Source organism: Bipolaris oryzae (assembly GCF_000523455.1).
Source record: "Bipolaris oryzae ATCC 44560 unplaced genomic scaffold scaffold_186, whole genome shotgun sequence".
In the NCBI taxonomy this organism is placed as follows: Eukaryota; Fungi; Ascomycota; class Dothideomycetes; order Pleosporales; family Pleosporaceae; genus Bipolaris; species Bipolaris oryzae.
This window is the reverse complement of record NW_006911462.1, coordinates 25,231-50,539: the sequence shown is the minus strand read 5'-3', so window position 1 is coordinate 50,539 and position 25,309 is coordinate 25,231. Positions and strand designations below refer to the sequence as shown.

General features: G+C 53.9%; 10 protein-coding genes across 10 annotated transcripts; 6 read left to right on the top strand and 4 right to left on the bottom strand.

Annotated features, from left to right (window-relative positions):
* Positions 1–1,228: 1,228 nt before the first annotated feature.
* COCMIDRAFT_8881 (uncharacterized protein) lies at positions 1,229–2,596 on the top strand (the record flags this gene model as incomplete). The annotated part of the gene is made up of 1 exon (XM_007693873.1): positions 1,229–2,596. One exon carries the CDS (start codon positions 1,229–1,231, stop codon positions 2,594–2,596), a length of 1,368 nt encoding a protein of 455 aa, XP_007692063.1.
* A 544-nt stretch (positions 2,597–3,140) lies between these two features.
* COCMIDRAFT_106228 (uncharacterized protein) lies at positions 3,141–3,847 on the top strand (the record flags this gene model as incomplete). Its single annotated transcript, XM_007693890.1, has 2 exons — positions 3,141–3,199; positions 3,253–3,847. 2 exons carry the CDS (start codon positions 3,141–3,143, stop codon positions 3,845–3,847), a joined length of 654 nt encoding a protein of 217 aa, XP_007692080.1.
* Positions 3,848–4,280: 433 nt separating this feature from the next.
* Positions 4,281–4,523, top strand: COCMIDRAFT_58264 (uncharacterized protein; the record flags this gene model as incomplete). The annotated part of the gene is made up of 1 exon (XM_007693889.1): positions 4,281–4,523. A coding segment is annotated over one exon (243 nt), but the record flags the coding sequence as incomplete, so codon positions are not given.
* A 1,558-nt stretch (positions 4,524–6,081) lies between these two features.
* COCMIDRAFT_106238 (uncharacterized protein) lies at positions 6,082–7,881 on the top strand (the record flags this gene model as incomplete). Its single annotated transcript, XM_007693888.1, has 1 exon — positions 6,082–7,881. The coding sequence occupies one exon, from the start codon at positions 6,082–6,084 to the stop codon at positions 7,879–7,881; it is 1,800 nt and encodes a 599-aa protein (XP_007692078.1).
* Positions 7,882–8,666: 785 nt separating this feature from the next.
* On the bottom strand, positions 8,667–10,338 carry COCMIDRAFT_106242 (uncharacterized protein; the record flags this gene model as incomplete). The annotated part of the gene is made up of 5 exons (XM_007693887.1): positions 8,667–8,750; positions 8,851–9,252; positions 9,317–9,894; positions 9,941–10,226; positions 10,282–10,338. 5 exons carry the CDS (start codon positions 10,336–10,338, stop codon positions 8,667–8,669), a joined length of 1,407 nt encoding a protein of 468 aa, XP_007692077.1.
* A 912-nt stretch (positions 10,339–11,250) lies between these two features.
* COCMIDRAFT_29812 (uncharacterized protein) lies at positions 11,251–12,830 on the bottom strand (the record flags this gene model as incomplete). The annotated part of the gene is made up of 3 exons (XM_007693877.1): positions 11,251–11,650; positions 11,717–12,468; positions 12,525–12,830. 3 exons carry the CDS (start codon positions 12,828–12,830, stop codon positions 11,251–11,253), a joined length of 1,458 nt encoding a protein of 485 aa, XP_007692067.1.
* Positions 12,831–14,933: 2,103 nt separating this feature from the next.
* Positions 14,934–18,539, bottom strand: COCMIDRAFT_40418 (uncharacterized protein; the record flags this gene model as incomplete). The annotated part of the gene is made up of 2 exons (XM_007693880.1): positions 14,934–18,314; positions 18,522–18,539. The coding sequence occupies 2 exons, from the start codon at positions 18,537–18,539 to the stop codon at positions 14,934–14,936; spliced, it is 3,399 nt and encodes a 1,132-aa protein (XP_007692070.1).
* Positions 18,540–18,606: 67 nt separating this feature from the next.
* On the bottom strand, positions 18,607–19,113 carry COCMIDRAFT_29810 (uncharacterized protein; the record flags this gene model as incomplete). The annotated part of the gene is made up of 1 exon (XM_007693876.1): positions 18,607–19,113. One exon carries the CDS (start codon positions 19,111–19,113, stop codon positions 18,607–18,609), a length of 507 nt encoding a protein of 168 aa, XP_007692066.1.
* A 640-nt stretch (positions 19,114–19,753) lies between these two features.
* COCMIDRAFT_29809 (uncharacterized protein) lies at positions 19,754–20,491 on the top strand (the record flags this gene model as incomplete). Its single annotated transcript, XM_007693875.1, has 2 exons — positions 19,754–20,047; positions 20,330–20,491. 2 exons carry the CDS (start codon positions 19,754–19,756, stop codon positions 20,489–20,491), a joined length of 456 nt encoding a protein of 151 aa, XP_007692065.1.
* Positions 20,492–20,701: 210 nt separating this feature from the next.
* Positions 20,702–25,127, top strand: COCMIDRAFT_106234 (uncharacterized protein; the record flags this gene model as incomplete). Its single annotated transcript, XM_007693886.1, has 6 exons — positions 20,702–21,493; positions 21,550–21,630; positions 21,681–23,051; positions 23,596–24,119; positions 24,172–24,795; positions 24,845–25,127. The coding sequence occupies 6 exons, from the start codon at positions 20,702–20,704 to the stop codon at positions 25,125–25,127; spliced, it is 3,675 nt and encodes a 1,224-aa protein (XP_007692076.1).
* Between the last annotated feature and the right edge of the window lie 182 nt (positions 25,128–25,309).

The following is a 25,309-nucleotide window of genomic DNA, read 5'->3' as shown; positions in this document are numbered from 1 at the left end:
CGTTTCGCGTCGGTACGTTCGAGTCAACGTTGAGCGCACAACGCCATGTTTTTTAGCTATTTTAGACCAGGGGATTTGATCTTTAGATTCGAAAGTATCACACTCTTCAAGCGCTTCTTCTAAGCCCATTGCGTTGTATTGTTGTAAAGTTGAGACGATAGAGAGGTTTTGGTGGTTCGGCGCATTGCGCGAATCCGCGCATTCCGCGCACGGACACAGTAGACCCTGGGAGAAAAACCCCCGATTCGTTTCATATGCTGAAAGTTATTGCTGTCAGGGAATTCTGCATTCTTAGGTATCCTGTCCAGGCGGGGGTTCGGGATTTAACTCTGCAAGGATAAAGACTAGGCTATTGAATCATGTTCGCCCGTAATATACACAAGCATGTTCATCTATCGTGCTGGCCGTCCTCAGCTTCACATGCAAGGTGGCTGTCCTCGTCAGCCCCTATCACAGTGCCGCAGAACCCCCAAGGTGCTTTTGCAGAGTGCTTTTTCTTCAGTGTAAAGCATTTATTGATGATACTTCGTTTGTGCTTACGAGAGTATACGAGAGTACGAGTCCACAAGCTGACGACGCTAGCGGTCAACCAGACGTTGTGAATGTTTCAAAGTCTCGGGATGTGGATGTGGTGTAGGCCTTGCTAGTGTAAATACATCCAAAAACCGATCGATGGCCACCTCTGGTTGCATTAGCCTCTCTCTGTAGACGGACCGTGTTGCGCGTCAAACTCAGCGCGTTACTTTGCGCGGCCTCGCCCGTTAAGCACTAAGACTGGAAGAGGGAGAGCCGATGACGGTGGTGGGCCATAGTCTAGGTGGTTCTAGTTCCCTAGCGACTTCCGCGTAGACCCTTTAACCTCAGCACGCGCCGCACCGCCCGAACCCCCGATCCTGTTCAAGTTACGCCAAACTTGCATGCCCATGTATACACGGCGGAACAAGGGCCTAGAGCGACACCTCCACCAACAGTTTGTGTTTCAAGCGAGGGTAATTGGTGGCTGCTGCAAATAATTGCCTAGCATGCCTTTCTCCAAGCCTAGAGGTTGTTTTACCAGGCCTCCTGGACACACTAACTCGAGGCTCACTAACGGCCAGAGTATTTAGTCTGGGCAATGTCTCTGCACTGAATCATACTCGCTTGCCTGTCCTTTACCTCGACCGTTAGCATCCGCCTGCAAACTCATTCTCCCATCATTCATTACTCATCCCTATACTACTCTGTAAACATGCCAGACTGCGCATGGAAGGAGACCCGCCCAGGGCGCTGGGAGCGTCCCCAAAGCTACCTCGAGAAGATGAACATACTCACCCGCAATGTTCCTAATGCTATTGGCCGCGATAACTGGGCCAAAAACGCTGTTGCTAAACTCAAATTCCATCCCGATATCAAGGATCCCGCTGCCTATCTCAAAACCGCATGGAAACAGGTCCGCTACAACCACCCCGAGATTGCTGCTTTCCCATACAATGGCAACTATGTCTATCGTGTTGGCGACGCTGAGTCCATCGCCTTGTGGGTGTCGGCCACTTTCTCCGTTGCCGAGGGTAAAACAGTTGATGAGCTGTTGGGCCGTATCCCAAGGAACGAACAGATGATGTGCTACTTCCTTCCCGATACATCCGAAGTCATGATCTGGTCCCCACACTACCGCGTCGATGCCCGGGGAGCAATCTTCTGCCTCAATCATCTTGTTGAATCACTCGCCAACATGAATCCAGAATTGGTGTTTGGCGGATGTGCCAAGAACTTGACTCCGAGCATGGAGGATACTCTTCATATCAATCACGAGATAACGCCTGCCATTGAAGCTCAGGCAGAGAGCCGGCTCGCTGCCCTTGAGCCACACAAGCCAGCCCTGGAGTTGAAGCCAAAGGTCAAGTCTCAGAGGCCGGGGTATACACAAAGGCATTTTGTCAAGCTCTCTAAGAGCGACACAAAACTTGTCATGGATTGCTGTGACAATGCAGCGCTCGCCTTGGATGTGACACTGCATGCGGCTCTCGTGAATGCTGTGGTAAAACTGGCACCGACTGACGAAGCGCGGAGCTTCATGGCTTCATTCCACTACAATCTCCGTACGCTTATTCCCGAGGGTGAAGCTCCAGAGAACTCGCCAACAAGCTATACGAGCGTGCTTACAACTGAGGTGGTTGTCTCGCCATGGACCGACTTCGACTCGTATTACGCTCAACTCGCACCTGTCTATGCCACTGGCTACGCACCATACTTGGGCTCATCTCCTTACTTCCACAAGCTTCTTGAACAGAGGTTGACCGATTCAAATCTCGGAAGCAACGGCGAGACTGACGGGCAGTTGCAGCCAAGGTTTGCCTTCTTGGGAAACATTGACGACAAGCTATCCACCAATATTGGCGATGGCCTGGTCCAGGTAGAGGACTTTTGGCTCGGCGCCGAGACTTTAACCCTACGAATGATGGTGCACTCTTGGATATGGCAAGGCCAACTCGTGCTCAGTGTATGCTACAACCAGAATTACTGGGATAAGGATATTGCCGAGAGCTTGCTCCAGGGAATGCAGGAGACGTTGATAGACGTTGCGCTTAGGAAAGGTGTTGGCAAAGTTGGCCTGTAGTTGAGTCCTTTCTTTCGCACCAAGGTTTATTGCTTTTGAATTAATAACATGATATCCCTATGTAAATCTCTATTAGAATGATATTCAGGAAATAGCTTGTCCGAATGCTTTTTGCCCTTGCCAATACCTTGACCTATTGCCAAGCCTCATCTCCTCCAAGTACGTAGATATATGGACTATGCAACACTTGGCAGCGTTGTATTGCATCTAAATGCCGACTTCATTCAGGCTCTCATGGCTATGCATGCCCATGACTCTGGATGAAGTCAATAAGACTTCGCCACAATGCAACAGATGGGTGGACGGGTAATAACGGGTAGAGGTTGGAGGCGGAGTGCATGCGCACGGACGCGGAGGTGTGCGGTCGGCCTCCGATCCAATTTCTGAGTCTCATGCAAAGCCCACTGTAGGGCGACCACGCGAGGCACCACAACGCGCATTGCACTGTGCTAAAGCCAATGCACCGCTGAATAGTCGCAATAATCACATCTGAAATCTCCAAAATCCTCTCCAAAATCCACACATCTAGTCGCAGTCGGCCGCAATGGACGCCGTGCCCATCTCGAAGAAGCTGATAGCCTTTGGCAGCAAGAAGATCTACCTGTATGCCGCACATATTGGATACGTACGAGATAATTGAACTAAACGATCTCCAGACCCAAATTCACAGTCGCGCTTGTACGGACACCCAAGCTATCGCCCTACCACGCTCGCTTCCTTGTCCCGCTCGACTTTTCAAAATATGATCTCCGCGACTATCTCTACCATGCGTACAACGTCAAATGTTTCAACATCCGCTCGTACGTAAAGCAAATGCCCGTACGGGACACGCGCGAACAGCCACGGCACTGGTTCCGCCCAGAATCTCAAAAGTACATGACTGTGGAGATGGAGCAGCCTTTTGTGTGGCCTGAGATTCCCGACCTGGAGCCATGGGGACAACGAGAGAAGCATAATGAAGTTGAAGAGGCAACAAGGATAAATGGGCCTATAAACAATAATGACAAGCGCGAAGCGGCCCGGAAACTGCGGGAGCAGGCAATGAAGTTACTATACAAGGATGTGGGCCGTCGCGGTGAGATATCACAATTATCAGAGGAGGTGGATGCACAGGATTCGGAGGCTCAGGTGGAGCGAGAGCGGGAAGAGAGGATGCTGAAGCGTATGTCCAGAATAAAACTGTGGGAGAAGGAGAGGACGGGCAAGGCTGTGGAAAGCGACAACCGCAAGCACTACGCCATTAAGGCATGAGTCGATTGAGCGCTATGTATGTATGCTTGTATTATATTCATCGGGATGGGGCAGAAAATCATGAATACTGGGATACAAACTCGGGCCATTACTGCTGGGCTGCGTGCTGTAATCTGTATTGCGCAAATGACAAATGATCAGGACATACATCTGACAGCACACTTATTGACTGGGCTTATATGAGTCTCAAATAAGCAATGGACGTCTTGGAAGAGAAAAGGCCCTACATGGTGCCTCAGTACAGGGTGCAGCAATTGGCATGGTGGTAACGTAGTTGCTCCTTCCTCAGCAGTGACTGACTGATCACACACACACACACCGCAAACCTCTTTCCAAGCTATGGATTTGTTACACTGCCATTAGAGCTATCACCATCACTGCCACCTCGCTCAAGACATACTAATGGCGAACCAGCAAGAAGTATATATGAGTTGCGTTGCTCATTTGTCGGCGCAGAGCTGATAGCCAGGGCCCTGTGATTGCATCAAGTCGGCGTCACCGTTCCCCACAGCAAGAGTACATCATGATACGAGCAATTATCTTCACAGAAGCTACACACGAGAAATGGAGATTGGTGACCGAGAGCAGCAAGCCGTACTTTAGCCTCACTCGTGCACTACAAGAATTCTCAAAAGACTTGGAGCGGCAGATGGAAGACATGACGGGGATTCTTAGTCTAAGGGAGGAGGGACTCTACGCTGACAGGGACGAGGATGGGAGGGATGATGGAAGCAGAAAGCGGAAGAGGTCAAAAGAGGTGTGTTGCAGACGGAGCTATCACGGTGAAATGATGTGCGATTTAGCGAAGCGAGCGGATAGCATGGAACAGACCTGGGATGTCTATGCGCTATGGTGTCATAGAGTGGACGGCAGCGGAACAGAGAATGATTGCAATTGTGAGGCTGTCTCTTGGCCCGACAGATGGAAGGTGACTGACTGGCTGCCCTCTCTACACGTCTACACGGAGCCCAAAGGGTCTGTTCCTGAGTGGTGGACAGGGCCTAAACGGCTACTACGCATGGGCACTAAGCAAGATGCCGTGACTACCGACTGGTTCCTGGGCAAAGAAGCAACAAGATGACCCCACGAGTTGCCACACAAAACAAGAAACAAGAGGCGGCCTTCGGGCATCACTGAGTTGTTTTTTTCATTTCATCAGGCAGCGTCTGGCAGGCATGGTTCATGGGTTCTAAGGTTCTGGGCCATGCCGACATGTCAGGCCACGGGCTGACAGGTGTATCCTCGCATGTTCGCTGAGGTTCGCACGCTACCACAGACATGGGCCAATAGAGAGCGACTCACGTGGTGCTGTGTCCATTGCACCCCTACACCTGATGGCTCCAGGCTTCGTCATCAAGCCAGGCCGGGTGAGTAGGAGGCGGAGGCATGCAGCGCCGAAACTTGGAACTGTGGCTAGGGAGCCTTGCGACCCGAGAGAAGAGCACAGCACAGCCGCGCGACACCACAGTAGGGCGGAACGAGTGAAGGCGCTGGTGAGCGAAAGGAGGGGTGGTGAGGTGGTGAGGTGGTGAGAAGCAGCACCGGTCAAGGCAGCGGAGGGGGCCGGAGGGGGGCTATGGCGGGCACCATGTGCATGCTCGCATTCGCAGCGAGCAAAAGAAGGCAGAGGCATGCGGTCAATGGTCAGTCAGCAGGTGGGCGAGGGCGAGAGCGTGGGCGTGGGCGTGGGCTAGCTGCAAGCACAAGCGGCAAGCCCAACAGGCAGCCTGCCGTTACGTCATAAGCAGGCCCTGGGCACTAAAGACACTGCCCACCTTCGCTCCAGCATCACACACACACACGGTAATCTCTACGCCACTCCGCCTGGTCCGACTTCGATACTAACATCCTTGGGCCCCAAGCATTTCCAACTGTCATCATTGCTCGGCCTCTTAAATACATCTGCCTGCCGCTGCCCTGCCACCCTCGACACCTTCCCCTACCCTACCCCACCCACCTTGTCACGTCACTTTCCAGGCACTCTTCATTCTTCGTTGCGCCCGCCTGCCCAACAAAGATTTGCCCCAAAGGCAAACTGAGAAAGCTCTGAGCATCACGCTCTTTGGTACGCTGCATGCGCCGAACCTTCTTGCTCTCACTTGTGCCCCCCAACTAACAAGCCATGCGCAGCGGACCCCACCCATACCACACTTTGGACCTTTGAGAGAGAGAGAGAGAGAACAACAGACGCACACACAAAGAGCATCCGCCCATCGCGGGTATAGAGCAGCACCATGTCCGAGTACAGCTATGCACCACCTCGGCACCGAAACCGGGAGCCCGAGTACGTGACCGAGACGACTTATATTGAGCGCGGCGGCCGTGGAGGCGCAGTGCGTGATCTCGTCTACCGCCCTGCAGCCCGAGAGGACAGCATCGAAGAGATCCCCCGCGACTTCCCCCCTGGCACCGAGTTCAGACAGACCAAGTACCGCGAAGAGTATGCGCCACCTCGTCGCACTCGTTCCATGAACCGCGGCTACGACGACGACTACTATGACCGCCCTCGTCGCCGTGACCGTGGTGGCCGTGACCGCGACTACGATGACTATTCCGAGTACTCTGAGCGCCCCAAGCCCTCGCGCCGTAAGTCCATTGTCGACCAGGTAAAGAGCTTCGGCGAGTCGGCAGGCTTAGGGGGAATCATCGGCGCAGTCACTGGCCGCGAGCGCTCTCGTTCTCGCTCTCGTGACCGCGACCGTTCTCGCCATCGTCGGGACGACCGTCGGGATGACCGTGGGTACGACAGCGACAGGCACGGATATTACGATGACCGCCGAAGCCGCTATGGCTCCCGTTCGCGTAGCCGTAGCCGAGGAGGCGCCAAAGAGAAATGGGAGCAGGCTGCCAAAGCTGCTCTTGTCGCTGGTGCTGTCGAGGCCTTCCGTAGCCGCAAAGAACCAGGCCCCTGGACTGGTGCCAAAGGCCAACGTATTGCCACTGCCGCTATTGGTGCAGCTGGTATCGATGGTCTCATCGACAGAGACGGAAAGCACGAGAAGAGGCACGTTGCTGAATCCGCCTTGGGCGGTCTTGTTGCTTCACGCCTAGCCAACGGCTCTCGCTCGCGCTCTCGTGCTCGTGGCCGCGATGGCTCCAGGTCTCCTTCTCGATCCCGCTCTCGTGCTAGGTCTAGGTCCATCTTTGGACGCTCTCGTTCCCGTGGACGTTCCCGCTCTCACTCAAGCGATGACGGCAATCGTAATGGTCTCGCCAAGGTTGCTGGCACTGGTGCTGTACTCGCTGCAGGGAAGGCTCTTTATGACCGTGTGCGCTCCAAGTCTCGTTCTCGACGCGAGCGATCTCGCTCTCGCTCTTCCAGCTCCGATAGCTACGTACCATCGCGTAGGGGCAACCGCCGCTCGTACAGCCGAGGCCGCGGTATGGACGACCAGTATTCCGAAGCCCCTTCCAGGACTAATTCAGATCGCAGACTAGCCGCTCCCGTTGGGGCCGGCGCGGGTGCTCTAGCAGCACAAAGCGGAGGAGGAGAACGGAGTCGATGGAATCCTAGTAGCGATTCCGAGTCGTCCACCGATATGGAGGAAAAGCGCAAGAAACTTCGAGGTAAGGAGCTTCTCACTGCGGGTTTGGCCACGGTAGCCACGATCCACGCCGCCCACGGAGTATACTCGTCAATGGTCGCCTCAGAAAATCGTCGCAAGCTCGTCAGCGAAGGAGAAATGTCACCAGAAGAAGCACGCAAACGAAAATCCAAAAATATGCTTCAAGACGCCGCTGCTGTGGGTATTGCTGCGCTTGGTATCAAGTCAGCATACTCCGAATGGAAAGAGATGAACGAGCAGCGTCACAGCGTCAAGGAGCTCGAAGCCCGCCGTCGCAAGAGGAGAAAGCTTCGGGAACGACGAGAGAAGGAGGCCCGCCTTAATGCCCTTGGCAACATGAATGGTCCAGGCGCTAATCCGTACGCATATCCTGTAGCTGTCAACCAACCCTACCCTGCTACATCCTATGCCGATTCCAATCCATACGGTGCCGCTGTGCCGCCCCCACCCATGGGTGCCAGGTACTAGACCTTCTCCCTTCTTGTTCCATTCCCGGCCTTTTCAACTCTTTTTTCTTGCTGTTTGTTCATTGCGTTGGCAAGTTGGGGGTTAGAGACAATTGTTCGATATCCTTTTTTTCTTATTTTTCGAGGCGGGATGCAAAGAAATAGGACTATTTCCAATAACCTTTTCTCTTTGCATTTTGTTCTCGGCTCATTTTTCTCTTTCTTCACACTGTCCTTGAACACATGTATACAGATGATGCGGAAATGATGAAGGGGGGTTTTTTTTCTTTTCGGTATGATTAATGAAGGAGGGGCATTAGTTGGATTGGGAATTGATGGGGAATATGGGCACGATTACGAATAACGACTCTATGACGACTATAAATGTAGATATCGAATGATGAGATTTGTTTTTTGAAATTTTGTTTTGTTCCAATCACTCACTTGAAATATGCTCTCTCTAAGGTCAAAAAGAATATATGAAAGAACGAAGAAAAGTAAGAGAAAAAGAGCTCGTATGTAATGCATGCTACCTTATTCCCATGGTGGAGAAAAAAACAGGATATCATGTAAATGCCGGAAGAATGTCGACATGTCTTAGTGGAATTGCAGCCCGACACTCGAGATCATTTACAGCTAAAAGCTTGAAATGAACCACCAAACCACCATGCCACCTATACATGGGTTGAAGAGAAGATACCGGCAATGCCACTGAACTTTCAACCTTCCATGGACGATGACATTTCCACCCGACAAATGAACCCCCCCCCCAATACATTCAAGGCCCCATTGACTAAATCTGCACTTCTACTCTTCTTCTTCTTCCTCCTCCTCCCCATCCATCTCCGGCTCATCCACTGCCCAAAGAATAAACGGCCCATTATAATCCGACTGCACAGCACACGTCAGTTTGAATTCACACTTCATCCTCCCCCCAAAAAAAGAAAAAGAAGGAGAGAGAGAAAAAAAAAAGAGGAGAAAGGAAACTTACCTGCGTACCCACCGGATCAGACGCAAACCACCACCTCCCCAAAATCATCCTTGCACCAGGCATTACGACACCCTCATACGCCCAGAGATTATCCTGATCAGGATCCTCGTAGTCATCGCTGAAGTGCTTCATAAAGGTTATACGCTGCCAGCCTGGTATGCCGCCTTGAGGGGGGAGAGCGTTGAGCCAGCCGAGAGCGCGGTACTCGTCATCGAGGTCTTGGCCTGTGCCTTCGAATTGGATGTTTTGGGATTGTTTGGGGCAGTGACGAGCTTGTGTTTTGAGGGGTTGTACGCTAATAGAGGGGAGCAGGGAGTGTAGGCGGGATTCGAAGAGGGCAGGCCAGGGTAGGGAGCGGCCGTTGAGGAGGTGCGTGGTTTGTGCGAAGTTGAGTTCGAGGGACTGTTGGGGGTGGGGAAAGATGTCAGTGTGGAATTCATGTTTATACTATGATGTTGCGGCTTACTTGAATCTTGCCTTCGTCGATGTTCTTGTCAATGTATATTTCGTGGCCTGGGCCTTGCTTGCGGAGGCGCTGGACTTCGGAGTGGTCGAGGAAGGCATAGGTGCCTTTCCAGTATCTGCTGAGTGGATAGGCGCCCTGGCGGAAAGGTTCTCTCCAGGGCGAGGGTTTCTGAGTTGCGTCAAGCTCGTCGATTTTGTAGAACAGGGTTTGGGCTTCTTCGTTCATCATGTGGTGGCGGAAGAAATTCATGCTGTGGAGAAACCATTCCATATTCAACTTTTTGTAGTTGTCTAGGAAGATGGTAGCTTCGGTGGTGGATTGATAAACGGCAAACTGTGACTCGTCGAATGCGAATATGTTGTGTTCTAGGCCAGGAAGATCGAAAATGAACTGTGAGCATATGAGCTTGACAGCCGCCAGTGTCTCATCAATGTGGGCAGGTTCGCCGCGGCGGACTGTGGGAGGCCGTCGGTCATTGTTTAGCAGGCGGGACCCGAGAATGAACTGAATGAGGTGAGCATGATTCTTGCAACGGAGACGCCCATGCTCATCAACTTCGGTGGCACCCTGGAAGGATTCTGTATTCTTCGTTAGATACGCTGACTTGTGCCGAGATATACGTACCAATGATCAAATCTTTCAACACCTTCACAACCCGGGCCTCAGTTTTACCATGCCCACGAAAGAAGCCGTACTTGGTGCCGCATCGCAGCAGCTTGGACCGGCGCTGATACATGCGCCGCAGCTGATTGTTAGGTGTGCCTTCCGAGAAATCATACTTCTCACGGAACTTTGCACGCCAGAAGGACTGACGGTCGGCGTCGACGGCATCATTTGTAGCGTGGCATATCAGCCGGTATGTCGCGATGTCCTTGTCGTCGTCAAGGTAGTGGACAATGGCTTTGTTGAGCTAGTGGGAACGTCAGCGTACGTATAGTTCACGAATCGATAATTAAATTACATACTTCGATGGGAAGAGAGTTAAATGCAGTGTTGGTAAACGGGCCCTGAGATGGCGACATGTCGGCTTCGGAAATGGGTACCAGAGGCAGCAGAAAGGTCAGGTGTTGATCAGTTCAAATGTCCTAAAGATTGAGCGAGCTCCTAACACTGGCGAAGAAGAAAAGATTTCTTATCGTTTAGCTTCGATATGAGAGATAGAGGTCACTCGAGCTAGCCGTTACCTGGGACGGGTTCTCACTTCACAGCAGAGGTGAAGGCGGAAGAGCCGCACTGACAGCAGGCGATTGTGCAAGTGAGATGTCCTAGCTGAATACCACTGACATGGCAAACTCACTATCTGACTTAACAAATCGACTGGCTTTACAAGTCTACTTGATCTATTGAAATTGTGTATACATTAAGAGAGAGAAACCGATAAACACGATCGGCATAGGTATGTATCGTTGGTCTTCCGTGAAGTGACGTCGAGCTGCGGTGAGCAAGAGCTACAAACAGACGCACTACTGAACGAACGCGTTTGTTAGCGACCGAAGGGTGAAATAAAAGTCAATCCCGTACCATATCTAGAGAAGCGAGACCTGAATGCAGCATTCGAAGCTATAGCTGATATTTGTGTATGAAGTGAGATGTGAAGAGCATGTTATATGTGATGATGATCACGACTGCACATGGCTTTCCAGGGAGGCACCCCCGATTTTGCTTAGTAACGTATCATTTCAAAAAGATGCAGCTGCATATTTATGCATCTTATATACGACTGCCGCTTTTGGTATGTCACACAGTACATGATTCGGGAAATCGTGGTAGCATTAGTCCGTAGTGCAATCTCACACTTCCGAATCGCACAAGCAGATTTCGAAGCATCAACATATGTAATTCAATATATACCTAAGGAAGAAACGTTATATACCAAGTCCCTCATAATCATGTCTCCGAACTGCAGGACTCACAAAAGGCTACTATAACCCTCATCAAACTACAATACTCGCAAACAAAGCCACAACAACCGAATACATACCACTCCATCTGCCCAGACCCCCATTCGCAGCATTCGGTACAGGACTCTGTCCTGAACTCGCCGACGTGGTCGCACTCGCGCCACCAGCCACATCACTCACATCCGCAACCCCACTCCCATCCTCCTTCGTAACAACGAAAATCTCTCCCGTAGAATCAGAACTCATGTACAACCTACCCTTAGTATCCCACGCAAGCCCTACAGGGCGGAAGCACGAGCGAGGACAGGCAGATAAGTCTGGGTTAGATACTATGTCGATGGCTGCGGTGGTGCTGTTGGATGGAGCGACGGGCGAGCCGGCGCCGTTGAAAGGGATGAGGGTGAGTTTGTAGCCTGTAGGGTCTTCGCGGTTCCTGTTGGGATGAATGTTAGCAGTAGAAGTGGGTTTATTGGGGAGAGTGAGAGAAGGGATTACGTACCATGATCCGTGCATAGTTACCCATGCTGCGGTGCCGTTGGGGTTGAATTTGATATCAAGGGGAGCCATGTGAGCTTGGAAAGCGAGGCGGGGGGCGATACGGTCGTCTTGGCAAAAAGTGTCGTTGACGGTTGCGTTTTGATTTCCAATGGCGAATTGTTGGCCGACTTCACCGTTGAAGTCGGGGATCTCAGAAGTGTTCCAGGCCGTGAAGCAAGAGGGATATCCGTAATTTACATCTTGGACGTTGCTTGCTGTTTCATTGAGGGAGCCGTGGAAATTCATTTCCTCGCCTGGATTGTTTTCCTTGATGAGCTGTCCGCTTCGCATGATATTGTCAACGCTGTTTTCCACAGAGTAGATACCGCCTGTTACGGGATGCTCAGCTATACCGACTGAGTTCCTGAGACCCCAGCCGAGAAGCCTACCGGTTGAGGCGTGGTCATAGGCCAAAGAGGTCACGTTATTCACATTGTAGGCTTTGATAGTAGATACTCCAGTGGTCACGTCCAAGGTCTGGAGATCGATGTTGCCCACACTACCGCGGGAGACGAGCAGCATACCAGGGACCTTCTGAGACATGAGTAGTGTACGCGTAGTGTGTCCCTCCTTATCTCCCATTCCTTGAACAACATCTCTTGAATCAGACGTGGTCTTGCCTTGAGAAGCATCGTAGTCCCAGGCGAGGACATTGCTATGGGAAGACGCGTACAGAGTACTGCCATCTTCGGAGAATGCAATGCCATGATTCAACTGACGTTGTTAGTCAAACCCCGATGGTCATAGCAACGAACGACGGCCAAACTTACAGAGTCATTCTCAACAACGTTTTGGACTGGACCCTCAACACGAACGCAAGCTCCATCACCTGTCAGGGACAGTCTACTAACTCCATAGCCCTGCTCAACCACCAGCAGTCCACCTTGACGATCAAACAAAATGCTGCGAGGATCTCTCAGACCATTTGCTACAACCTCGACGCGAAATCCCGGGGCGACCGAAGGAGCCGCGTTCTGTGGGGCAATTGGCTTTTCGCAAGCTGTACCTTGCGCTTGGACCGCTCCTAGAATGGAGAATGCGCTCAGGCCGACTGTTACCAATTGCTTCGGCGCCATTATGGGACGAGTCGGATGACGTGAGAATTGCTCGTAGATGGATTAAGCTCAACGATAGGCTCGAACAAGAGAAGCCCTGGGCGTCAGCAAGGATTCGGCGGCTAAGCCAGAAAATGCAAGATGGAGATTGGGTTTCTGAATAAGGATCTTTGGCGTATGTTACCAAGTACTCGAAGCAGCTCACCGGTGGCCGTGTTTTAGTCAATGGCTCCTTTTTTGTTGGTGAGTTGGGGTCATGGTAATGCCTGAGGTGTCGCGTATTTCCCGTCCGCCTCTTGGTCTAGTAGCCGCTTCCAAGACGCGATCCACGTCATTGACTTTTCCAAATCAAAGGATGCCGCGCCTTCATCCATCCGATGCTAGGCTACGGCCGCATCCTCAAACAACCACACCACACTTGCGCAATCGGCAATACTATATGGGAGCCATTGGCCCCAATGTTACCCCACTCTGTGGTGCGAACCGCGTATCGTAACGGCCGGGTAGCCTGTCGTTATAACTAGTAATTATTAACTGGCCCAGGCAAGCACTTGGAAGGAGAAGGTCGAGGATGCTTCGCAACTCTATGCAAAGCTACTGTAGGCGAACACGGATTGCACATTTGCACATGTGGATGAGGCGGATGGGTTAATGGTGGCGGAATATAGTCCCGAGGAGTGTTTTCTTGCAAGCAGGACCGTCTTACTTACATGTTGGAAAACCGGAATATGCAGCCCAGAGCAACTGTGCAGAAGATTAGTGCATGGCAGTGCCGGATTTGCCGCCAACGCCGGCCATGGGACCGAGATACGGCGTCGGGGCTGTCTGGTCGTTGACTGAATTGCCATTATAGTCCGACTTGGGTTATTGTCGAATTGAGAAAGAGTGAAACGCGCAAAGCCAATTAAGGCGTGTGCACGGAGGGAGCCTGTCTCGCTTGGTTGGTATGCTCATCGGGGCGTGCAGCAAGGCGGCTTCATCCTCACGGTCTTCTCTCCCGCTCGGGCGGGTCCGAGAGCGAGCGGCATGCAAAGACGATCAATCACAGTGGTAGTGATTACCTTCAAAGTATGTATGTAACCGCGCCGCATTGCAGCCGGTACCTGCGTACCTCGCCTCTCGATCTGGCATGTGTGAAATGAGAATCGGAGCAGTAGTGCGTGACTCGGTTGTTGCATGTGCATCAGTCGGGCCCAGCAACGGCTCGGCAGCTATGGTTGACATTGTCTAGAAATGTTACTTGGACCGCGCATTTTCACATCGTGCGAGCTATACGGGCTAGTCGCCGTCCCGGATACAACCCCGTCTTGTAACAGAAAACAAGTACCGGGTCCACCACGGCTATTTGTGCATCTGGACCTTTACGCGGTTGCTAGGGACAACACTCATGGCCTCGGGCCGCGACATTTCTCTGACTCAGGTTAATTGCAGACATTACATCATAATTACAGGAGTACCGTTTGATAAGCTAGCGTTACAATGCTGGGTATGTATTCGCGTCTCAAGAGACTGGGTCGAGGCCGTCGTGTATCAATGCTATGATTTTTTTGACAAACGCCCAATGGGGTTCAAGATACAAGAGCATCAAGAACATGAGAAAAAGGAAACAAAGGAAAATAAAATTCCCTAACCCGCTTTTGTACACGATGCAGACTTGTGGGAAAACAGGGCCGTGAACTGCACGGCAGACTTTTTCCACCCCCAGAGACTAGTAGTATGATGTGCGCCATGATCCCAAAAGGACGCTGCAGGCCCTTGGTGCACCATGATTCTCCATTAAACAAAAATTGAGCATGCTCTGTGGTTGCTCTTGATAACAAATGCCTCGTCGTGCTCCGCCTGCATCCTGGCCGGGGATATGCTGTAATTATGCAAGTTAACATTGCAAGTACCGTGTCGCTTCAAAGTCCAGAGTCCTTGGTCTGTACTTGATAGTCGACCGTATCGAAAATTAGTATAAGGAAATGTTGATGAAGCCTGTACGGCTCCATCGTCGCTCGAACGCTCTCATCCAAATGCAAAATAGTCCAGAGGAAACTTTTGTTCCTTCGTAAAAACTTTTTTTTCTTGCCCTGCGAGGTGTGGCCAGCACCAAATGGATCCTGCTCCATAACAGGGTCATATTCACATGACCGTCATGAGTTTCATTTGAGCCACCAGATCCGCGTCTGGTTGAAAAATGTCGTCGCGTTGTGGCTGCTCTTGCATCGGGCTTGCGAGCGGACTTGAGTACAAGCCTTCCGCATCCCTAATCATGTCTTTTACTTTGTGCGTCAGTGAACTGACGTATGGCACAATTCTTCGTAGAGTCGCAGTGTCAAACGGAACCTTCTTCGAAGAAGGCGTGGGTGGTGTATCCAATATTGGTTCGTATACGCTCCTCCTCTTTTGGAGTGCCTCAATCACGGAACGCGCTTTGGCTTCCGAGTCTTTGCGGGGTCGCGTGGCAGCCGGTTTGGCCTCGCGAATTTCATGGTCAGTGTCAGATATGGATTGGGATAGTCTCGGGGAGGGTTGCGGGGCAAAAATGTCGTCGTTTGGTGGAAGAATAGACTTGCGGGAGCGCGGTGATGGTATCCGACTCTTCATGATATCCTGGTCTGGGTTTTCTGATTGTCCCCTTCCTCTACCAAGGCTAGGGCTCGCAGGAGGCTCCTCAAAACTGTCATCATCGAAGCCAGGTGTTGAGGGGGGTGAGGCGGGAGCGACATCCTGGTGGCCAGCCTCCTGATCGGCAAGGTCTATCATGGCGTCCACCTCTTCCCATGTACTAGCATGCGGACCGTCCACTATACCAAGAGCCTGAGCGCGTGTGCGGTGCTCTTTGAGCTCTTCGATTAGTAGGCCCCACTCACGAAGCAGACCAATGTTGGCCAGGACGTTGTTCTGCTGCTCTTGTATGCTCTTTGGTACCACCATCGACGTGCCACTGTCTACCCGAGGGGAAGCATCACCTTCTTCAATAGGGTCGCCGTTGAGCTCAGTAAAGTCAAAGTCATCGTTCCAGTCTTCGGTGACACCTTTGCTGCCAACGCCCCAGGTGCCAAACTTGTTTGTCACGACGGTGTTACGCTTGCCAGTCAAATCGGGAACCACAGGCACACTCTGGCTGCGAGCGTGTAACCCGCTGGGTATGCGGCGGCCAACAGAACGGCTGCCTCTGCGGTCAGCATCTTTCTTGCCGTGCACTGTCCGAGGTCGTGGCGGCGTGCAGTTGCCCGAGTTCTTGTCTGCGAGTTGTTGCTCAGACCAGTCGAAGATGCTGCTGCGGGTGTCTCTGTCACCAAACTCTGTGGTGAGGTGATGAGGCGTAGTGGGTTTGGATGTTGGGCCTGATGCGACACGGCGCGCGCTCTGGGGGAACGGCGACAGTGTTGCTGTCGGTCGGTGATGGACTGTGGGAGCATCAACCCACGGGTCTTCAGCATCTGTCTCCTCTAGTGACCACCTACTGCTGTCGTCGTCGTCGTTCTCCGGTCTTGAATCCCACTCCAAGGTCCCAAGCGAAAGCGGCTTGGGCATACTCGGGGGCGATGCCGAGACAGTGTTGGGGAAGAGCGGAGCGCTTCGTGCCCGGGCGCAGCTGGGCGAGTCGTGCAGAGGGCAGTCGTGGCGCATCCGCACCGGTGTTGTGATGTTTTCTTCTTCCTCAGCGATACTCTGGTGGCCGGCGACACTACCAACGGCGTGATCCCCAAGAGCACCTGGTGGGAGCAGATCGCGCAGGGCCGTGACCTTGATCTTGGAGGGGGGTGACTCGTCGAAAATCGTCTCTATACGAGGGCCCCGGGCGCCGCCCGATGTACTTCTGGTTGCGCCAGTGCGCAGCGAATCAAAACACGTCTCGCTCTGGACGTCAGTGTTGTCGTCGTCGCCGAACCCCAAGGCGCGAAGTTCATTATCAGACGAGCCGACCAATGTCGAGGCTTGTTCTGAGGGGGCCATGGAGTGACGCGAGACCCGAACGCCCGATTGCGCTAGAGTAGGGGATGGTGGCGCCTGATTGGCGCCCAGTGCGGCTGAGGGACCCTCGAGCTGCTGAGGCATTGACGCCAAGCCCAGGACAGGAACCATGCCAGCACTGGCACGACGAGCCGCGAGCGTGGGCAAGGGCGTTGATGATGCGCCGCCCTCGAACCCGCTGCCCGCTGACCCCGCCTCGGTGGTTCCGGCAGACGTCGCGATGGCGCGCCTAGCAGCAGCCAATGCCGGCTCAACGACATGGCGGTGCGACTCTCCATACGATGTGCTATGGGGTCGGGTCTGCATGGTGGGGACAAGAGGTGCCGAGTTGACCCGCTGGCTGGCCCGGCGCAGGATCGTGGTGCCTGATGCTCCGGCTGCGGCCAGCTGCTTCTTGGAGAAGGAAAGAAAGTCAGTGAAGGAGGAGCGCTTGGTCCGTAATGCATCCTCGGGGTCGTCTATCGACGGTCGGCTGCCGGTATGCGTGCTTTCTTTGGTAGCAAACGCGGCTATGCTAAACGGCGTCCCTGGCCGGCTCACCGAGAAGACGCTGTCGCCCTCGTCGCTGGTAGAATCGTCGAGTTCGGGCGTGGCTGCTGCCACCGACCTCGCAAGCACGAGCGTAGGCAAGTGCTTTTCGTCTGGAACAACTCTCTTGTAACTGCCTCTTAACGACGTCGACCCTCTCTTCTTGGACACTGTCCGCTCTTTGGTCACCTTTGCGGTGAAATACTGCGCATACTCAAACTGGCTGTCCATATCCGCCGAATGCAGAAAGTCCCTATTAGTCGCCAAGTCTTCGGCTGGATTACTATGTGGTTGCGCTTCGTTGTTGTTGTTGAGACTGTGGCTGGCATATAGCGCTGCGGTGCGCTGGTGACTTGTCGCCGGGCGGCGAAAGGAAGGGCGTAGAGTGGCAGTGCCTTGGGCTGGTAGTTGGTCGGCTCTGCGTATTGATGACGAGCGCTTGACCAGCCTATTTCGCAACGATGGCGAGGTCGAGCGGCGGCCGAAAATGGAGGCTGCTGAGCCGTCGTGGGAGAAGGCCATGGCACCATGGGGACACGAGACTGCGGGCGAGAGAGGCGCTGGACTGGGGGTTCTGCTGGAGGAAATGGAAATGGAAGAGAGGCGCTTAAGCCAAGAGCCCCGTCGCGTTGGGGGGTATCGTGGGGTGTCGGCCTCGGAAATAGACAGGTCGCTGGGCGCATAGTTGCTCACACCGCCGGACAATGGCAGCGCGGGCACGTCGTCGCTCGTCATCCGCCTCACCATGCGTCGCTGAGGGAGCGCATTTTGGCTGGGTCGAGTCGCAAGCGGGACATGTGAAGAAGGCGCGACAGGTACAGGGCCGCCAAAAGACGGCGCAGTGGTGGGCATGGCAACAGGCATGAAATTGGCGGGCAAAGGGCGTGCTGGCGCGGCCTCTTTGGTGTTGGTGTTGGGGTTGGGGTGGGCGGATGGGGAGGAGTTGCTCGGCGTCTCCCGTCCAAACGAGAGACCAACGGCGGATGCACCAACGACAGTGGCAGTGGCACAGAGCTGTATCATACGAATGCATCAGTCATGGTGGCCAGTACAAATTGCAGCAAGACAGGGCAAGGACGAGGAGAGTGCAGCTGCGCGGTCCCGAGGCGCGACAGCAGACGAGTGGTGATATATCAAAACAAAACAAGTGCATGCAGCAGCGTGTAGCGTCTCGTATACAGCGACCATGGGACAGACAGGTGCAGGCAGGGTGGTATTTACCGATGGAACCGTTTTCATTCTCGCAGAGAACCAGGCCGCCGGGGAAAGCTCACTCGTCGAGGCGCCTGTGACGACCTGTCGAGCATTATGGCATGTCAAGGTGCCTGGTTGATGACGGATGGCGAGCCAGCAGCACGAGTCGGGAGTCGGCAAGCAGACGGTTTTGGGGGGGTGAGGGAGCCACTACGGCGCGAAGAGGCAAAGGAAGGACGGCACAAGCACCACGGCGGGCTGGAGCAGAGAGGTGGAGCTCGAAGAGGAGCGGACGGAAGACTGAAGAAATCCAGTGCTTGTTGCTTCTGCTGCTAGGATCTACGTACAGGGCTACCCAGTTTCCATTGGGATTAGCGAGAAGCCGCCGACGAGGGCTGATAGCGGCATGTCGAAACATAGCACGGAGGCCACACAGACCCCATGCCTCACTCTGCACCGTCATAGCTCCCAGCCTGGCCCAGCGAGCATCGACGGCTACGTGCGACGGCCGCCCCCAGAGCCCCAGAGCCGCCGTGCTGCCGTGCTGCCGTGCTGTGAGGGTGCTCTTGGGCGGACAAGGGGGATGGGGGGGAGGGGGGCATGCAGAGCAGATTGCCATGGAGTCATGAGGAGACGGACGTGGTGGCCAGTACCACCACGTTGCGTGCAGAGGCGGTAAACGAGGGCTAGCGCAGCGTAGCATGCAGCAGCAATCAGGGACATGAGCAGCCAGGCTCAAGGTACCCCTCGCCGCATCCAGCTACCCAAATATAGTGTACCAGCGAGTATCCCAGACGCCCGTCACCACCGCTGCTGATTGGCAGCCGCCCGCTGAACGGCCTGGAGAAACCCCTGCAGGCCTAGTGGAGCTGTTTGCTGATCGCGGCCTCTCCAACTCTTAGAACCGGCTTGTGTACGATTGCGATGCTCTAGCTGGCCGTGGTAGCGAGACGATAGGGCCTAGCACTAGTCCACCCAGCCACGGAAGCCTCTGCATCTGCCTCTGCCTCTACCTCTACCTCTACCTCTACCTCCATCTCTACCACGCCATCTTGGAACAACGCGGAGCGGCACCACGCCCCTCGTTGATGCCAGCCCCGACCCACGCCGACATGGACGCCGATGTGTCAGTCTGGGGGGGGTGACAGCATGGCATGGCATGGCATGGCAGGCGGAGAGAATTGCAGACAGCCGCCTATTAATTGACGCACCAATTGCGCTTCTGTGCAGGCTGCTCGCATCATTCTCGATTATCCTTGATGATACCCGAAACACAGAGCACGTCAGCCCCAGAGTGGAGAAGTCGACCGACGAGGGCGGGAACATGGGTGGTGAGCTTGCTGAGGACGGCATGTCGAGGCCGCCACCACGTCTTGTCCCAAGGTGCTGGCCACATCGGGCAACCATCTCTGCCTCCGCGGTTTCTGTACACTCATCTTCAAGCCCAATCACTCGTCCACGTCCCAAGTGCGTGCCGTGGCCAAGGCGGCATGTCGACCGACCCTGATCTGCTACCCACCTGGCAACCATGGTTGGGACATGGCGTAGTAGCAGTAGGTAGGCATGAGCCGCTTGCTCGAGGGACGCTCAGGGAACGCTGTGCCTCTCGTTCTTGGGTCAATGGCTGTCGTCGACACTGGAAAATGTCCGTTTGGTTGCTGTGGCTGGCTGTATGGATAGAGCGGAGCGGCTCGATGCGGGTTGTGTGTTGCACCATACTGGCCAAGCTGAGTGTGACATGCGTCTTCTCGTTGCAAACACATCAGAAATGCAAGTGTCCGGAAGAATCCTGGGAGCGCATTACCGCTTGAAGCGTCTGCAGACATGTGGTGCAGATCTGCCTCTTGCGAGCTGCGAGTCCGCATCCGCGTATGCAAGAAACAGCCTTTGCTATCATGTCGTGCCTGATTGGCTGTAAGCCCAGCCGTCCACAGTCTGCGAATCCACTTTCGGCTGCCGACGTCAAAATGTTCTTTGCTTTGGACAACGTGCCGTAGCACCGCAATAAACACAGAACGCCCACTGCCCCGCTATTACGCCGGCCATCTTGCAGTTCGAGTAATCGGTACCAAGTAGTGTGTTCCTGGGCCTGCCCCTCTCGCCACAAACGCCACCGACCCCCCCCCCCATCCCCATCGACTGCCAGCGACATTGACAAGGTGGGACAGTGCCCCATCCACCACATCTCCCATTCAATTTTTGCAACAATGGAGTCGGAAATCAGAACACAGATTCCCAACATCGATCCGGTCCTGTCCGAGTACTCGGCGGGCTACCTGACACATGCTGCCAACCAGTTCACGTCCGATTCGGACCCTAACGCTCCTTCACCGCTGGACGAAGCCGCGGCCACTGTGAGCGCACTGCTCTTATCCGCGTCCGGGGACGTCTCGACCCAGAACCAGGCAGCCATCCAAAATCTTGTTGACAAGTTCATTGCCCGCTTGAGCTCAGCCAATGGCGCCGACGGGGAGCGTCGTCAGATGGCGCCTTCTGCCAAGAAGCTCGATCAGGCTATTCACGTGGGGTCCTCGAGGAACATGTCGTCGACCATGGGTCTAGCAGGCGGTGCTGTAGATCTCGAGTCTGCCAACACCCGCAAAGTTGAGTCTAGGGTCGATCGTAAGAAGCTTGAGAAAGCCGAACGCAAACTGCGTGCCAAGCAGGACCGTAAAGAGTTCAAGAATGTCGAATACGAGGCCTCGAAGCTTCTCCACGAGCCCAACGAGACGCAGAGCTACGAGGAGTTCTACATGGCCGTCAACCCGCTGCAACTGGGCGATTCCGCCAATAAGAGCAAAGACATCAAGATTGATAGCTTTGATCTTTCCATGCCTGGCCTGCGTATTCTGACTGATAGTTCTCTAACGCTCGCGTACGGCCGAAGATATGGTCTTGTTGGCCAGAACGGCATTGGTAAATCGACTTTGTTGAGGGCACTTTCTCGTCGCGAGGTGGCCATTCCAACGCATATTTCGATTCTCCACGTAGAACAAGAGGTTAGGATGAGCATGCCACTGCTTCTTTGTGACGGGCTGACTGAGCTTTTATCTAGATCACTGGCGACGACACACCAGCACTGCAGGCTGTATTGGATGCCGATGTGTGGCGAAAGCATCTCCTCAAGGAGCAAGATGTATGTTGCCAGAACCAAGGTTACTGACAAAGCAAACTAACCTTGCATAGAAAATCTCCAAGGAGCTTGCCGACATTGAAGCTGAGCGGGCTACCATGGCAGATACTTCAGCTGATGCTGCAAGACTAGACCAACAGCGCGAGGGTCTTGACACTACCCTAAGTGACATTCACGCTAAGCTTGCAGAGATGGAGTCTGATAAGGCTGAATCCAGAGCTGCCAGTATTCTTGCTGGTCTCGGTTTCTCACAAGAGCGCCAGCAGTTTGCCACAAAGACGTTTTCCGGAGGATGGCGAATGCGATTGGCATTGGCGCGTGCCCTCTTCTGCGAACCTGACTTGCTTCTTCTCGACGAACCGTCCAACATGTTGGACGTTCCCTCCATCACATTCTTGGCAAACTATCTGCAGGGCTACCCAAGCACTGTCCTCGTCGTATCTCACGACCGAGCGTTCCTAAACGAAGTCGCCACAGACATTATCCACCAGCACTCTGAGCGTCTTGACTACTACAAGGGTGGCAACTTTGATTCCTTCTATGCGACCAAAGAAGAGCGGCGCAAGACGGCGGCGCGAGAGTATGAGAAGCAAATGGCTGAACGGGCGCATTTGCAGGCTTTCATTGACAAGTTCCGTTACAATGCGGCCAAGTCTTCGGAAGCTCAGTCGAGGATTAAGAAGTTGGAGAGGATGCCTGTCCTGACGGCTCCCGAGGCCGAGTACTCTGTCCACTTCAAGTTCCCTGAGGTGGAGAAGCTGTCGCCTCCGATCATCCAGATGAGCGGCGTGACATTTGGATACACGCCGGACAAGATTTTGTTGAAGAATGTAGATCTTGACGTGCAGCTTGACTCGCGTATCGGTATAGTCGGGCCCAATGGTGCGGGCAAAACGACTGCACTGAAGCTGCTGATTGGCGCACTGCAACCAACCACGGGCATCATCTCACAGAACCCGCGACTACGCGTGGGTTTCTTCGCACAGCATCACGTCGACGCATTAGACCTGAATGATAGCGCCGTGGGATTCATGTCCAAGAAGTACCACGGAAAGGCAGATGAAGAGTACCGCCGCCATCTTGGCGCTTTTGGCATTACGGGCATGACGGGTCTGCAGAAAATGGCACTGCTATCTGGAGGGCAAAAGTCGCGTGTCGCGTTTGCATGCATAGCTCTCCAGAACCCACACATTCTTGTGCTGGACGAGCCGTCGAATCATTTGGACATTGAAGCCATGGACGCGCTGTCGGACGCATTGAAAAACTTCCAGGGCGGTGTGCTCATGGTCAGTCACGACGTGACGATGCTGCAGAACGTATGCACAAGTTTGTGGGTGTGCGACAATGGAACGATTGAGCACTTTGACGGCACAGTGAAGGACTACAAGCGACGTATCACTGCACAGGCAAATGAGGCGGGTGTCGTGGCCAAGCATTAGACTGCATGTAAGTACAGTAGCTGAGATGTGCAATATGGTAGACGGATGCAACGACACGCAACCCTGGATTTGATTTGCAGTCTGCGTGAAGAGTATATACTGTATATAGACAGGCGGCTCTGCGGCCTGGACAAACATGTGACGACGCGCTTGTTGGTGTTGTGATGGCGTACGGACAGGCTTCTGGCCTCTGGTTGGAGTAAGGCTGGTGGGTCGTGCTAAGCCCAAACAGGACACACCTGAGCTCACTACCCAGGGCTCCGCGTCCAACATCGACGGCTGTCCATCACCCGCTCCACCTCTGCCACCAGCACGACCGAGCAAGTCCACTCTCGCCTCCTTCACCCTTTCGCTGCCCCCTCCCGCCTGCCCATCGCCTGTAGATCTATGCGCGCTGCTGTCCCGTAGTCGCTCCTCCGTGCGCTCACGTTTAATTGACAGCGCCTATTAGCGCGCTTGCCCCTTCGCAACTTCATCACCTGTGCCGTCCAATACTCTCACAGCTACCGGCACCTTGTCTCGCACGCAGGCTCCCGACTCAGACGGCTTGTCCGTAGTCACTCATTTGTCTCCGACTCGCAGCAATCGCTCTCCGTCTGCCTCGCCGTATCTCGTCACTGCTCCAGCACAGAGCGCCTCGGAATCACCCACAGCCGGCGAATCACCATATCCCCCTCCCTTCTCCTCTCTCTACTTCCCGTCTGAGGACGCCGAGGAACGCAACAAGTCTCGAGAATCCCCAGAGGACGACTCACCGCCTGCATTCACCTCTGCGCCGCCATTTACCCAGTCGTCGTCTTCGGCTGCCGCTGTAGCTGCTACCAAAGCTGCGCTTCCAAACGACCCCAAGGACGGCTCTAGCAGCAAGGACATTGACGACGGAGAACCACCGCCACCCTACAGTGAAGGTTTCAGCCCGCTCGAGTCGTTTACCTACGTCATGGCATCTGCAGGAGGTCCCGCGAGTATCATTACTCAGGTCTCGCAGACCAGCGCCGGCCCGCCCATCAACACTCTCGGTGGATCTGATGAGAACATTACGTTGGAGTTGAGGTGCGCGCTTGCCTTACCACATGAATTAACCATCAACTGACCGAATACGTAGGGGCACGCGATTCACTCTGTCGCGTGATGAGCTTCTAACCCTCCCCGAGTTTGTTCTCCTCTCGCTCTTTCCCAATGGCCTGCTTCCTGATGGCCACATGAACTCCTATCATGAGGGAGACGTATATCCAGTCGACGTTGGTACCCCTGTTTCTTCTTCCTCGTCCCCTCCCTCTCCCCCAGTTTCACCGGCCACAATAGCCAGGATCCTAGACCATCTTTCCAATCCCGCATTATACTTATCTGACAATCTCTATTCTTCACAGTATGATCCCAATTCTTTGCAGTACATGCTGGAGTTCTTCCGCAATGTAGCTCAGACCATCCCCGCACCGCCTTCCCCGACGACCACGCCAGAGCACCCTGCCGAAGCTGTGCCTATTGAGCCCATGCACGGCTCCGCAAGAGACATGCTCCAGGACCGCGCCGGCATCATTGTTCTCCGCGAAGACCTTGACTTTTATGCCATCCCACCACACCGAGACATCACCCAGCCGGAGATGATCGAGGTCAAGCGCGCTGCAGGTGAAGCTTTGTTACGGCAAGACGGCATCTTCTCTGGACTCAGGAAGAGCGAGGAACCAGGTACAACCGAGCAGCACCTGATTGAGATGTTGACTGCAGGGTAAGCGCGCTGTTATGTTTGTCTAGATTCATCTGCTAATAAAGCATAGCGGCTTTAACCACGATGATCGATGGGGCCACCGTGCCGGCGAACCCAACAAGGCCGTCATCTGCAGTATTGCTCTTGCACGCTTGAGGACCGACATCAAAGGCAACGATCTTGCTAACAGCAACGCTGTCGGAATGGCGCAGAAGCTGCTTCTCTTCTGGAGGAAACCGGCTCGTCGCTGCTGGTGGGAAGGAGTGGAGCTCGAGAACGTTAGGGGCGTCGAGGGCAAGCTCAAGGTGTGGATAAGGCGGGTTTGGACGCTGGAAATGGTACGTTTACCTTGATTTTGAACTTCTTTTGCTGTTCTCTTTGCTAACATGATCTCAGAGCGTCATTGGACTTCGTTAAAAACCGCGCTCTCTCTTTCCCCTTCCCCGTTCTTTCTGGCAACTTTAATCATTGGTAGTGGTTCTCTTGTGTTCGTTTTCCCCCTTTGATGTGTCTTTACTCTTCGGGCCATCAAAAA